Below are 14,096 nucleotides of genomic sequence, written 5' to 3'. Positions count from 1 at the left end.
ACCAACAAAGAGGGTTTTTTATGATGGCCTTTAGACTAAACCGCTTGTTCTTTGCAAAAATAGGTCCGCATTCAAGCAATAGAATCTTTGTAGTCTTTTATGTGAAAACTAAGCTTATGGTGCAGTAGATGTCAAGGAATTAAGGAAGTTTGCTGTAGAAGTGGCTTCATTATGTAATAGTTTTATCAACCCAAATATTTTCCTTTGAAGTGCACAACGTGTGGAGTGTGTCAATTACTATCAACCCTCCAGTTCCCCCTTCACATCAAAGTTGCTTTGTGTTACTGGTTATTCCTCGGGATAAATAATAGATCAAAGATAGAGCGAAAGCTGATGCCCAGGCCTTGGGAGAAAATACTCTGAGAAAGAAAAGGGTACAAAAACAAACACCTCTGCTGCTCTTGAGTAGACCCCGACCGATATGGACATTTTGGCTATCGTTAATATCGATATTGGGATGGGGAAGGCTAATGCCAATAACCGATGTATTGGCTGGAAATTTTTTAGATTCGTCTACCCCCAAGAATCATAGTATACAGCTATTTTAAACCTGTTTTAATGCGTTATGTCTTGAAACAGTCTTCCTAACATGCATTCACATTTTCTATCCTCCACTATTCACCATAAAGTTATCAAGTGTGTTACAAAAATATATATTAAAGAAATGCCCTTCCCTGTTCAGTGTTTAGTCAGTCACAGATGGTGAAGGCCTAATTAGTAGTGACCACAGCAGCATTTTTTTTTTCTTTGCAAGAGACGTAAAGATTTCAGACAAACAATGCATTTCATTGAGGACAACAAAAATAACGTTGCTAACACTGATATATTTACCTCTACGTTAGATTTATTGTTCTGGATAAAGTTTTACAAGGCAATGGCCTATGCTAGGCTATCAAAACGTTAGCTTGCTAACTTGAGAGGCTAAGCTAATGACAAGCGGGTTGGAGGATTGAAGATAATTTATTTATTTATTTATTTTTTACAAATGAGTTACAATAAACGTTGCATGTTCAGCAAAATACGATACACAATATTGCTCCCTGCTTCAGCTGTGCTGTGAGTCAAGTGTTCCGCATGGCCATGACTTGAAGGTAGTACACACGCGCCCTCTGCTGGACACATTGTACAATTACACCATTTTCAAGTAAGGACGCGGCTCGTTCCCAGCATTTTAGGGGTGAAAATAGAAGGTGTTTATATTGGCGCACAATGAGCCAATCACCAATACAAATATGTCTCCAAATGCGTATATTGATCTAAATTATAGCCCTACCAATGTGTTGGCCGAGCTCTACTGAGTATAATAATAAAATTAATACATTTCAACACAAATGTCTTTTATTGAAACACAAAGGTTATGCAGGCAAAGTCAATATTTCCCCTGTTACCAACTAATTAAATACTATAATGGATTTTCTTTGCATGTGTGTTTGTCACTGACAGGAAAAAATGACATTTTTGGAGAAATGATCCATCTTTTTGCAAAGCCTGGGAAGTCCAATGCAGATGTGCGTGCACTGAGTTACTGCGACCTGAGCACCATTCAAAGAGAAGATCTGCTGGAGGTGCTTGATATGTACCCTGAGTTTTCACATTACTTCTTCAACAACCTGGAGCTTACCTTTAACCTCAGAGATGAATCTACCAAGGTGGGAAATATTAAAAATGTCCATGGAAACCTATACAGTAATTTGTGGTATTTTTTAAAAGCTTTAATTTACTGTAGTAAGACATTTTTGGTATTCTAATATAATTATTTAGTTTCAAGTTCAAAGTTTTTACCATTTTTTTTTTAATTAAGTTTATTTTTTGTAGCCCCCTAGTGTCCAAGGATGTGATTCAGACAGTAAGAGCAACAGAAGCATGAAAAGAAGAATCTCGTTCACCCCGGATGTACCTGAAGGTTAGTACAGACTTATCTGCTGGCCATTCTTTTGTAGTATCAAATGTTCTTTGTTAGTGTTTGCTGAGTGGTGCTCACTGAGAAAATGTATTCTCTAGGGCATGTAGTATGGTGTTATTTCACTAACTCCTGTTGATTGCTATTCTCCAGAGGAAAACAAGGAGGTGGTTAAAGACGCTCAAAAGGAAAGAGGATCCAACTTGAGCCTAAAGAGATGTTCAATTGCCCTTGGTTCTTCCTCACTGAGTGTTCCAGTCCTAGACTCGGATCTTATTGTCACAGACAGCTTGAGCAGAAGAACATCTGATGGAGGTAAAAAAAAAAAAAAAAAGATCTTGCTTGCTGTTTTGCATTTTCTGACATTAGCAAGTTCAGCTCCCTTGCTTCTTTACTTGAATTTCTTTGTTTGACTCTAGGACATCAGAGCAAACATAAACATGTTTTCTTTCATTATGGCATACTGAAACTTCTAAATGTGAATGATTTCACCTTGGACTTGCTAACATTAGGTGGCTAAATTGTCATTTGAAGCATAAAGTGAAAAGTCTAAGTTTTTTTTTTTTATTATTTGCCGTTAGCACCACATGTGGTACATGCGGTAGAATGAAATTGTATAAACAGAGTCCCAGTTACATCCAACATAAGTACAAATTGTAAAGAAAAACAGTAATAAAATCTAAGATATGAACTGAGAAATACGCAAAACTAAGAATATGAAGAATAATAAGTTGTCCTAATTGAGAAGTTAGGGGACCAAAGTGCAGGACACTGCAAGTAGGAGGAAAAACATCTTGGAATTTTATGGAAAAGATGCTGCAAAAACTAAAGACTTAAGAAGGCATGGAGGAGCACACACATCCCCAATTGCCAAGGTGTCCCCAAATGACAGGTGTGTATGCTTGTTCAAGACCTCAAATGGGACCTAATCAAACATGCACACACACACACACACACAGAGAGAGACAGAGAGACACAGAAAGAGAGAGAGAGAGATTTGGCAGTGTCCAAAGGAAAACTAAGAGTATATAAGCAGAGAGGGGAAATAATCACACTATAAAGAGCAGGTGTGCTGATTACTAATAATGTCCAGTTAGATTACAAAAATGACATAATCTGGAAATATTCACCTTTACCTTCGAACGTTTCAAACTTATACTTTCAAAAAAAGACCAAGATGTACAATTAGAATATTTATTACAGACTTTGGATCTACTTGACTTGTATCGCTGAAACATTAGCATCAATGGGGAGATTTAGTTATTAGTGAAATTAATTAGCATCAGTGAGAGCTACAAATATCAGCTTTAGGGTGTCTGAAATCATATAATTTTCAAGAGGTTTTCATACCTTTATATGAGAGTTTACAGCAGTTCTTGTTAATTCACAGTCTTAGCTCAACAGCGCAAATTGCACTTAACATTTAGTGTCTTTAGAGTACAAATTCCATCTTTATCCATGTGAACAACAGGAGACGTAGTAAAAAACCTCTCAAGATTAAACTACTTAACCTGTACAACTCATGTTAGCACAAAGCCCACTGCACAGACCACTAGATTAATGGTGGTTTGTGCAGGTAGAACAAGCTGTGCAAATAATCTCCTCATTGCTTAAAACTACAAAAGGGGCACAACACTGTTTAAAATCACAAAAGGGGCACAGCAGATATCAGAGGACAGCAGACTGAAAAGTGCCATGTGCCCAACAGAGATAACAACAGGGCAAACATTGCTATAATAGTTGTCCTGCTACAAAAGCTTGATAAATTACCAGAAAGAACATACACACAGCTTTCCTGCCGAGATTAATTACATTCTATTTTAGTTTCTTTTTGTGTGGAGATGGCGTTGTTCTGGCCCACATGTGAAAAAGTGAGCCATGTGTGTTGGTTTGGTTATTCAGATCTGCGCTGTGATAAATGGGCCTCCAAGAAGCACACAGAATACCTGGATGAGTCAGCACACTTCCAGGACCTGCGAGAGGAGGATAATTCAGCCAGCGAAGTCACGTACGGAGAGGTGGAGCAACGCTTAAGTCAACTTCAGGAGCACTTAAACAGGTACAAGTTTTTGGAGTCAGCCAAGTAAAAATGTATTCTCATTTTACTGCCATAAACTATGAATTCCACCAGGATACAGACTTTACCAGATTACGTCTGAGCAACTTTCTGCTTGTTGTAAATCCTGAATGTATTTTTTTATTGAACATGTTTCACATTCATGTTATCTTCTTAAAACCTGTTTTATATAAATGTTAAGCTCATGTTTTACCAAATTTAAATTTCCATAACAGAATATGAAGTTCTTAATTAATTCTGACACTGATTTGATTCCAGAGATCCACCTGTTTCTGACACGTCAAACATTGGGGGGGACATTTAAGCGTAAAGCCACTTGTATAAAATTCATGATGATGTACACTGAAAATGTTTTCATTCAACCACCTCTGGAAGTGGTCTGGACTGGTTTTATCTGCATATGTTTGGTTTTATTACAGTTCACCCTGATCTTTGATGTTAAACTTTCTACTGAACTGGCATGACCCCATACAAGCAGCAGAGTTATTAATTAAAAATAATTAAACAGCCATCTTTAGAAATATTCTGAAGATACAAGTTTTTTGCTTGTTTGTTTGCTAAAAGTTATTAATGGACTGTTTTTCAGAATTATTATCCTTCAAAATGTTGTTTTTTTTTTTATTCAATACATTATTTTGAATTATTAATAGTAGTCTTTAACAACATCAATAATTATTATTAATGATCGCTGCATGGTGAGTTTCTCTTCAGCTTAACATTTGTTCTGATTGTTTTCGAGCTGGATGGACCTGCTGAAATAATGTGTGTGTTAATCGCAAAATAACAGTTTGAGCAGCGCTATGTCACAATGCATTCTCTTATTTAAACGCTAGTGTTATGTTCACAGTGAAGCTGTGCAAAAGACAGCTAATGACAATTAGACAATTGTCTTTGTGGACTTTCTCTTTGTGGACTTCAACACCATGATCGCCCAAACCCTGATGGACAAACTATTCACACTGGGACTAAGCCCCTCCATTTGCAACTGGGTCCTAGACTTCTTAACAAACAGACCTCTGTCAGTGAGGATCCACAACTTCTCCTCCTCCACCATAACCGTCAGCACTGGCTCCCCTCAGGGCTGTGTGTTGAGCCCCCTCCTGTTCACTCTGCTCACATATGACTGTGCAGCTACCCATCCAGGCTGTCATATTGTAAAGTTTGCAGATGATACAGCGGTGGTGGGATGCATCACAAGCAATGATGAGTCCAGCTACGGGCAGGAGGTGGAACACCTGGAGAGCTGGTGCTAGAAGAACAACCTCCACATCGATGTGAAGAAGACAAAGGACATGAATGTGAACTTGAGAAGGAACAAACACACCTACCCCCATGAACACTGGAGGATCTGCGGTGGAAGTGGTCTCCAGCTACTAGTACTTGGGTGTGCACCTGAATGACAACCGCAGATGGAGCAACAACACCACCAGCCTGATCAAGAAAGCTCATCAGAGACTCTACTTCCTCAGGCGGCTGAGACGAGCTGGTCTGGGAAGCTCAGTCCTCACCTCCTTCTACAGGTGTGCAGTGGAGAGCATCCTGTGCTCCAGTATCAACGTGTGGCATGGAGGCTGCACAGCTGCAGAAAGAAAAGCTTTGCAGAGAGTGGTGAAGGCTGCACAGAAGTCTGTTGGAATCAGACTCTCCACCATCACAGACATTTATACCTCTAGATGCAGGAAGAGGGCCACCTGCATCTTGAAGGACCCCACTCACCCAGCACACACACTTTTTGCCACACTCCCCTCAGGAAAGAGGTTAAGGAGCATTAAGTGTATAACCACTAAACTGAGGAACAGCTTCTACCCTGAGGCTGTTAGACTCATGAATCTCTAACCAGAATAATCACTGTGAAAAATCACATCATGTTGCTGCTGATCTGTTTCATGTTGCTGCTGATCTGTTTCTTGTTGCTGCTGTTCATTCGTGCTCATCTATTCACACAGACTCGTGCTCATGCTGCTGTTTGGCGTATTGCTTTTTTTGCTATTCGTGCTTAGTGTATTTTTAGTTAACATTTTTCTTAGTTCATATTTTAGATCTTATTACTGTTTTTCTTTTACAGTTTTATTGTTGGATGTAACTGGGACCCTGTGTACACAATTTTGTTCCACTACATGTAACACATGTGGTGCGGATGACAAAGAAACTCTGACTTTGAGAACCCTGGAGTTGTATCCATATACTGTACATACAGAACAGATACCTATAACCATTCATAAGAATGTGTTAGGATACACATTTACTACTAGGTGGGTACGCTCTCAATCAGAAATGACCACTTGCAATCTAATCGGATGGATTTCTAATGCAAGGTTTGAACAGGGCCTTAGGTTAGAAACATGAAACAGAAAAGCCAGATTGTCAGTATGGCATTTTTTACATTTCCACCCAATTTGTGTCACTTTTTTTCTTTTAACGGTTAATAACTGCTTTATTTTTATAGTTGTCACCTCCCACATTGTTAAAAGTACGCAGAAAAGCACTGAATGTTTATGAGTAGGTGGAAGGAGACAACTAGCAGCCAGAATCTCTTGTAGGAAGTGGGAGGCTGGAGGATTTTAAACTTGAGAGCAATTTGATGCAAAGTCTCTGCTCTGTTTCTAGACTTCAGACGTACCATTAAACAGATAACTCAGAACAAAACTGAAAATAAATAAATAAATAAAAATCACAAACCGATATGATGTTTTTCCAGAAATCAACATTTTTATTTTATTTTAAGAAATGCATCATCCATAAAATCAAAAACACGCCAGCTGCCACGTGAGACCGAGATACAAATAAACAGCAGGAGTTATTTTTAGCTGGAATTACCACAGAGAAGGAAAGATAACACGAGGATGCCTAAAATACTGGACCAGCTCAATTTATTAAGCTCAAATAAGACATTTTATCCTCTGCTGTACACCTGACCTTATTTTTCCCCTAATGCACGCTGGCTGCAGGATCAGCGGCACTTTTCGGTCGTATTGTGTTTTTTCTGGCTTTAAATAGTCCTAAATCATACAGCAGGGAGAAAAACTGGTGATATAACACTTTGTTTTAGAGATTATTATAAATAACCACCAACATGTTGTCCATTACATCTATGTTTTTCCTAATATATATAATTTAGAGTTTGAATGATGTCTACAACTGACTAAACAGAAATTATAAAGTAATTTCCACAATAAACCTTGAAGTCACACCTCCCACACGAGGCTCGTTATCACTCCTGGCCAGATCAGTGCCTTTCATCGACTACTCTTCCTCGATGTACTTCCACACCTTTACAGTCTCTTCATTTGTCCCCCAGTAAGGAGCAGAAGCTCCATCTACTGTTCAGCCCTCATCAGGCTCAGCCAGGATCACACCTTCATCACATTTAACTCCTCTTGTCTTGGATTAAACAAGATGTCTGTCTTACAGCGCGTCTAGCTGACTGTTTTGATCTTTTTTTTTTTTTTTTTTTGAAGGCTGGAGTCACAGCTGATCTCAGATATTCAGACCATCTTGCAAATGCTGCAGAGACAGCCGACTCTCGGACCCCCCGCCTACAGCACTGTGACTGCCAGTCCAAACTATCAAAGACCTGCTGTGAAGGTTCAGCCAGTCGCTCTGACTGCAAGCCATCTTTTCAGCCATGCCAGCACTCAAGTACGGATGCTGTTTTTATTAGACGACTACTGTTTTGTTTAATAAATCGCATTAGACTCTGTGGAACTCGAGCCTATGCTTTCTTTCTGTGTCTTCTCAGGGTCCCAGTTATAAACTGGAGAGAGCCATTCAGGAATCCAAAGACTCCGTGCACAGCTTGGCCATTGTGAACGAAGACAGCCTTACAGCAGTCGTTTTTAAACAGAGACATGCAGACAAGCATGCGCTGCAGCAACAGATCACCGTGCACCAACAGTCGGCACTGATTTCTCCTCCAGCTGAACTCTCTCCTGCCTCCTGTTCCTCTGCGCCGCCTTCTGACCCCAGCCACAGCATCGAAAGACGCCACAGACTCGCCTCAGACCCAGACTTTCCAAGGCCATAAACTTTTCAGGAGCACCACGTTCCAACACTGGGGTAATAATGCTGTAATTACTATGTAGCACTTTTGTTTATTTTAATCAGCATGCTGGCACAGCCATCTGTCTTGTTAACTCGCAGTGGCTATATGGAAATAAGATTTTCATTTTAATGTGCATGTGGATGAAACACTGTTTTTGCATTTAAGAAGAAGGACATAAGAATCGGTTCTCAGCAGATGCCAGCTTAATAACTAAACTGGATCAAATCACTCGTTTTCATTTCACAAATGTAATGTTCATGAAGATGCCTGGTTATATTCCTCTGAACCTCCTCACCCCAGTGGAGACTGCACATCCTTCACCACAGAGTCTCGCTGAATTCAGGGATGCTTTTAATAATATTGTCATCTTAGAAACTTAGACAACTTTCTGTTCCAGCAAAGCCCTGTACTCAGGTGGGCTTCTTCTTGTGACTGTTCTTCAGCTTTTAATGTCCGTGCACACACAGTTGGTCACAAAGTCTGACACCGTATGACCTACTGCATGGAAATCTGGTGTCCCCAGTTTGTTTCCATTAACATCTTTACTCACCAGACCAGAATAAGAAGAGTTAGATTTGTCCCTCCCTTACATTTCTGGACAAGAACAGACTGATCTACCTCACACAGGACGAGTCTGACGGACCAGCACCTCCAACATCCGTGCATCACACCAGTGCACTGATATATGGGTCTTGTATTAACTACCTACTACCATGCAAAGATCACCACAACTTACCAGTGACTCTAGCCAGCTGAGCCTCAATAGTCCAATTAAAAAAATGTAGAAAAGATAAGCATGCTTGGTTGGTGTCTGCAATTCTGCCAAAAATACAGTCCTACTGCCAGATATCATGTTTTTTAATAATTTTTGATGTGGAAACTGGAGACAGTGAGAATGGAGGCACACATAGTCACAACTTCTATTAAAAGGGTAGTTCAGACTGGTTTAAGTGGTGCTCTGTGGAGTTTTTACCAACAGTCACTGTCTTACCTGCAGTAGAACGTACTCAAAGTATTTTCAGTTTGGGATAGCAGGAAGAAGTTTCTCAAGGGAGACAGGGAAGTGTCCAATCTGAGGGGTCTCTTCAGCCATCTTATCTCCGATTTCTGACATTTCTGAGCAGTTCATTTGAACACTAATTTCTAAGCCTGTACTTTTAGTCACTTTTGCGTTAGGCAATTATTTACATGTAGAAGTTTATGAGTATTTAAACTAAAGACTGAGTCGACTGTCCCTGAGTCACCAGTAATGGTCTATGTGAAGCTTATTTTGCAAAACATTATGTATAAACTGGCAGAAAAACCATCTGATTCAGAAGTAATACAGTGTGAAAGCTCAGTGATTATAGTGGTTTAAGTTAATGTCATTTTATTTAATTTTACAGCCTCTTACCTTTCCATCAGACTGCTTCTCTGCCCCATTATGCTTAATGTGTCTTGTTTGGTATTGGGTTACACAAAGACCATTGCTGGGAATGAACCGCAGACTGACTCAGTCTCCAGTGTTAATAACCATAGACTTCCAAGTATCTAACTGCAAAAGTGATTGAAAAGCAAATGTTGATAAAATACCATTTGCATGAGCTGCTTTAAAATTTGGACTTAAAATCCAGACATTTTATTTAGCTGGCTCCGCTGTAACTGTAGCTAACCATTAGCTGTTCTTTCTTGAGTAAACCTGACATCCCAAACTGATGACAACTTCACACAATATCACTTTAAATTGAACAAGCATTTCTTGAAGGGATGCATACCGCCTGTTTACCAAATTTCAAACATAGATTTTTAATGAAACAGAATGTGTTAGAGGTGATTCTCAGCTGCTACCACACCAAGTTTTAGCTCAGTATCCATAAAATTAAGTAAGCTAACATGTGTTTGCTAAGGTCATTTAGCTATACTGTAATGGATGTCTTGACATAGATTAAGTAAAATATTTAATTAGTTGTAAATTAACATTCAATGATTACTTTCTGAGAGTTTCATTAAAATGTTTCCTCTGGTTCACGAGATATTTTGCTAACAGAAAGACAAATCACTAGGCCTGTCACAATAACAAATTTTGCTGGGCGATTAATTGTCTCAGAAATTATTGCGATAAACGATAATATTGTTTGAAATTTGACAATAATTAATAATTGTCAAATTTGTGAGTAGTGCCTATTTTGACCACTGGATGGCAGTATAAAACTGTTTGAACCGAAGGATGGATAGTGAGGGAGCGCACAGCGTGTCTCTTTAAGAAAAATGGGAGAGAGGCCCCCTGACGTGACATGGGCTATCTCTTATTCCTGTTTTTCGGTTCTCAAAGGACCCTCGGTGTGGTTTGAGCTCTTTAGCGCAGCTTTTTTCACACAAAGTTTTTGATCAAAAGCCAGTAAACAAGTTCTCAGCTTCTTTTTGCAGAGAAAAACAACTTTTTAGACAAAGGCACGGGTTTCAACCGTAAATCTTTGATCTTCGACAAGACAGAGGTTTTTTTCCTGAGGTCGGCCTGTTAGCTTAGCTCGTAGCTAGGCTTCTCAGCTTAGCTGCATTTAACGATCCAAAAACGAGATTTTATACGGTTAAAACAACAAAGTCCATGCTCAACAATCCAGATTTTAAAGAGAAAGGGAGGGGTCATTGAAGAGCACTGGAGTTGAGCTGTGTCTTCAGTAGAAAGAGAGAGACACGAAGAAACGATAAAGCCGATAAATGAAAATGAGGTCAATATTTTTATTCATCGTGCGATTAGTTGATCTATTGTTTATCGCGACAGGCCTACAAATCACTCACCTTTAATGGCAGTGAGCTATAAAAAACCGAACTATTCCCTTAAGTACAAAGCAAAGGCCAAAGCAAAGACGTGTTTCTGGAGAAAAATAGCCACCAAATTACCACTTATAGTTGTTTGGTTTAAAGCAGTGGCCACAAAAGGTTGCAGGCTCCGTTATCCTCAGATGTTTAAGACTTTGACTTGATTCCAGCACTTTCTGGGCTGAATGGAGAAAACAGACAAAATAAGCATCAATCATGTGCAGCTACTTATTGTTTAATGTGGATCTTTTGATTTGAACCACTCAAAAGCAGCCAAGAAAAAAAGTAAGCTTCCTTTAAAGATCCTGAATTCTGAATGGTGACAGCCCATTAATCTTTTTCACGTCTGGCTGGCAGCTAGCGAGCGCAGATGTTTGTTCAGACAGTTGACCTATGCAGCCCGAGACTTTGAAACGACGGTGTGAGCCAAAGCAAAGCCTGGCACTGCTTTGTGTACCTGAAGTATGTGTAGGTGACTTTGTTGCAGCAGTGGAAAAACGATGACACAGCTATTCTTTTCCCCCAGTTTCTAAAATTGTTGCAACGCACTTGACACCGAGGCTGTGACAAAGCTGTGGAAATGCATACTGTGAATTTCCTCTCCTGGGACGGAGGATACTGCATGATCCTGTCCACACATACACCCTCAGCCGTCACTGCTGAACCAGGTCATTAAAGTTATAGCCCGTTTCGAGCCTATAAAGCTTGCGTAAGTTAAACTATTTTCACCAACTGTTAGTGCAGCACATTGTTTGAGAACTGTTTTCTTACCCTTAGATGTATGCCTGTCTTCTCTGAAGTGTGACTCAGGGGTTTTGGAGAATTGTGCTGTAATCCACTTTACAGTATCAAATATGTTACAGATGTATTTAAACAATGTGCATTAATATTATCATTGCAGTCAGTGATGTGCACCTACTGTAAAATGTTAAGCTAACAGAACGCATCATACATGCGTGTTTGGACAAATATTACACGCAGATTTGAGGATTATCTGCTGTTATCCCCGTTTCAGACACGCAACTATGATGCAGGCATTTCTACAAAGCAGTGCATGTGTTATATTTATAAACTGTTTTGCACTGTTTCTCGAGCCCAACGTAGCACATTACTAAATGATGTCAATATGTGTCTTTTTCTAAGGTATATTAAGCTTGTGCCGGAGGAAAAAGGAAGAGAAATGGGCGATTCACTCAAATTTACAGTACTTGTGCATAAGCAAGCCCCAATAAAGAGGTTTTTTTGTGCCTATACCAAACATCTTTCTATTTGACTAAACATAGATCAGTGAATCCTGCTGTTTTCCTTTTTGATTCTGGTCAGTTGTACATTTAAGTAAGATATTATTAGATATTTGTAGAAAATGAATACATCTCGTTGTAAGATGTTAACAAGATTCTGATTTATTTTTTACTGAATGAATTATTTAAGAGAATCTATAGTAAAACACCGTAGTGATAATGCTTGTTTTGAAGCTGTGAAAGCAATAAATGAAAATACAAAGTTGCAGTTGTGTCGCTCCCTCTTTCTATGCCTTTATTTAAGAGAATGTATAAATTACGCAAGGTTTTTTTTTTTTTTTTTGTAGTTTCATTTATACACAAATGTATTATGCTGTTTTCACACTGAACCTGAATGAACTTCTTGATAATTAGTTGTCTGAACTGAGACATCAATGAGGGGGAACCCACAAAAAGATGTCTGGGGTTAGATTAAAAACCTAGGATGTCTATATATAGTAAATAAAAAAAAATTAAAAATCCAATCTTCTGCTCAGTAACATTTTGTTTGATTAAAATAAAAAGTATAAGTATTTCAACAACTCAGATGTCGAAACAGGTTATTTATTTGCATTAAATTGGATTCAGCTAACTCATTTTTATGGGGAAAAACTTGTATAGTTATAAATTTAATCAAATTTAAATGTTTACTTTTCCATGCACGATACAGAAGTTTATCTTTGTGTTATTTTGCTTTATGTATTTTTTAATTTAAAAAAAAGCTGTCTTTTTTGTATCCTGGCTGTGCAGTTTATTTAGTACGGTATGAATTACCACTGCCTTGTTGAGAAAATAAGACTTCACTGTAAATATCATTGTCTGCAGCAGCAAATGTTGCTTTAATAAACTTTAACCCTCAAAGCACCTTAGGGGACCAAATCTGTAGATTCTGCTTAATTAATATTTTTGATTCTCAACATGTCAAACAGTTTAAAGACTAATTTCATGAAACTTGGTCAGGATTTGTTTTGCATATTATTTATAAGATTTCATGATCTTCTCTGTTGTAAGATGTACATAATATGAGATCTGCACAATATACCAATGTGCATCTGGTCCCATTAACTCCCATTATAACCACGTTTTTTGTAGCATAATCATGACAATGTTTTTTTTTTTGTTTTTGTTTTTTTAATGAATGTCTAATTATTCTAAGGCTCTACCTTCAAAATAAATGTAAAACAGGCTTCAGGTCAGATGACTTGACTCACAGTCGAGGAAGCGCTACAATTTTTCAATTCAATTGAATTGAGCACAAGTTATCAGAATCAGAATCAGAATCAGTTTATTATCGCCATGTCAATGAACGAGGTTCACAAACTAGGAATTTGCTTCGACATAAGGTGCGAATAGTAGTAAAGTAAAATAAAGTAAAAATAAAGTAAAAATTAAGTAAAAATGAGAACATTACATAAGACATAAGCCTGTGTACACCCACAAATAAAGTAAAATTAAAACCATAACATAACCATATGTACACCCATACAATAGAAACAATAAAAAAGCTTAGAAAACAGTACAGATGGAGTATTCAATTATAATACAGATGTAATGTGACCAAAGCAGAAATTATGAGGTAGTATCTCAGGGTAATGTACAGAAATATTCATATACATTATAAATGCCAATTAGTAAAGTTATCTATTTAAGGAAGCAGTCCTCTAAAGAGAGTGAGCAGGATGAGGAAGATATTACTAGCAGTGATTTCCTCTGAGGGACACGAAGGACAAGGGGATGAATTCCTGCCAGTCACAGGTGCCTTGACAAATATTCCACTTTTCAACAAAATTACAAAAATGGTAGAAAATGAAAATGAATTATGAAAGATAGAATCAAATCTAAAACTTTACATCTATGTTTGAAGTTGTTGAAAATATTTGATGCAGTGGAGGTAAAATAAATAAATAACGTGAATGACATTTTTATTAGAAAAAAAGAAAGAAGCAGATAAAGTGGATGGATGGATGGATGGATGGATGGATGGATGGATGGATGGAT

At 38.2% G+C, this 14,096-nt stretch overlaps 1 protein-coding gene across 1 annotated transcript in view; it reads left to right on the top strand.

Moving 5' to 3' along the window:
* Positions 1-11,375, top strand: part of LOC119419123 (potassium voltage-gated channel subfamily H member 7) — a 31,879-nt gene extending 20,504 nt beyond the window's left edge. The window contains 7 exon segments of the mRNA XM_037686423.1: positions 1,444-1,649; positions 1,816-1,903; positions 2,054-2,215; positions 3,803-3,959; positions 7,436-7,616; positions 7,672-8,033; positions 11,345-11,375. Of these exon segments, the coding sequence (XP_037542351.1) occupies positions 1,444-1,649; positions 1,816-1,903; positions 2,054-2,215; positions 3,803-3,959; positions 7,436-7,616; positions 7,672-8,001 (1,124 nt within the window). The 3' untranslated portion in view covers positions 8,002-8,033; positions 11,345-11,375.
* Positions 11,376-14,096: the final 2,721 nt, after the last annotated feature.

The sequence above is a fragment of the Nematolebias whitei genome, chromosome 13 (assembly GCF_014905685.2).
Source record: "Nematolebias whitei isolate Nwh7 chromosome 13, NemWhi1, whole genome shotgun sequence".
Lineage (NCBI taxonomy): Eukaryota > Metazoa > Chordata > Actinopteri > Cyprinodontiformes > Rivulidae > Nematolebias > Nematolebias whitei.
This window is presented reverse-complemented; position numbering and strand designations above follow the sequence as displayed.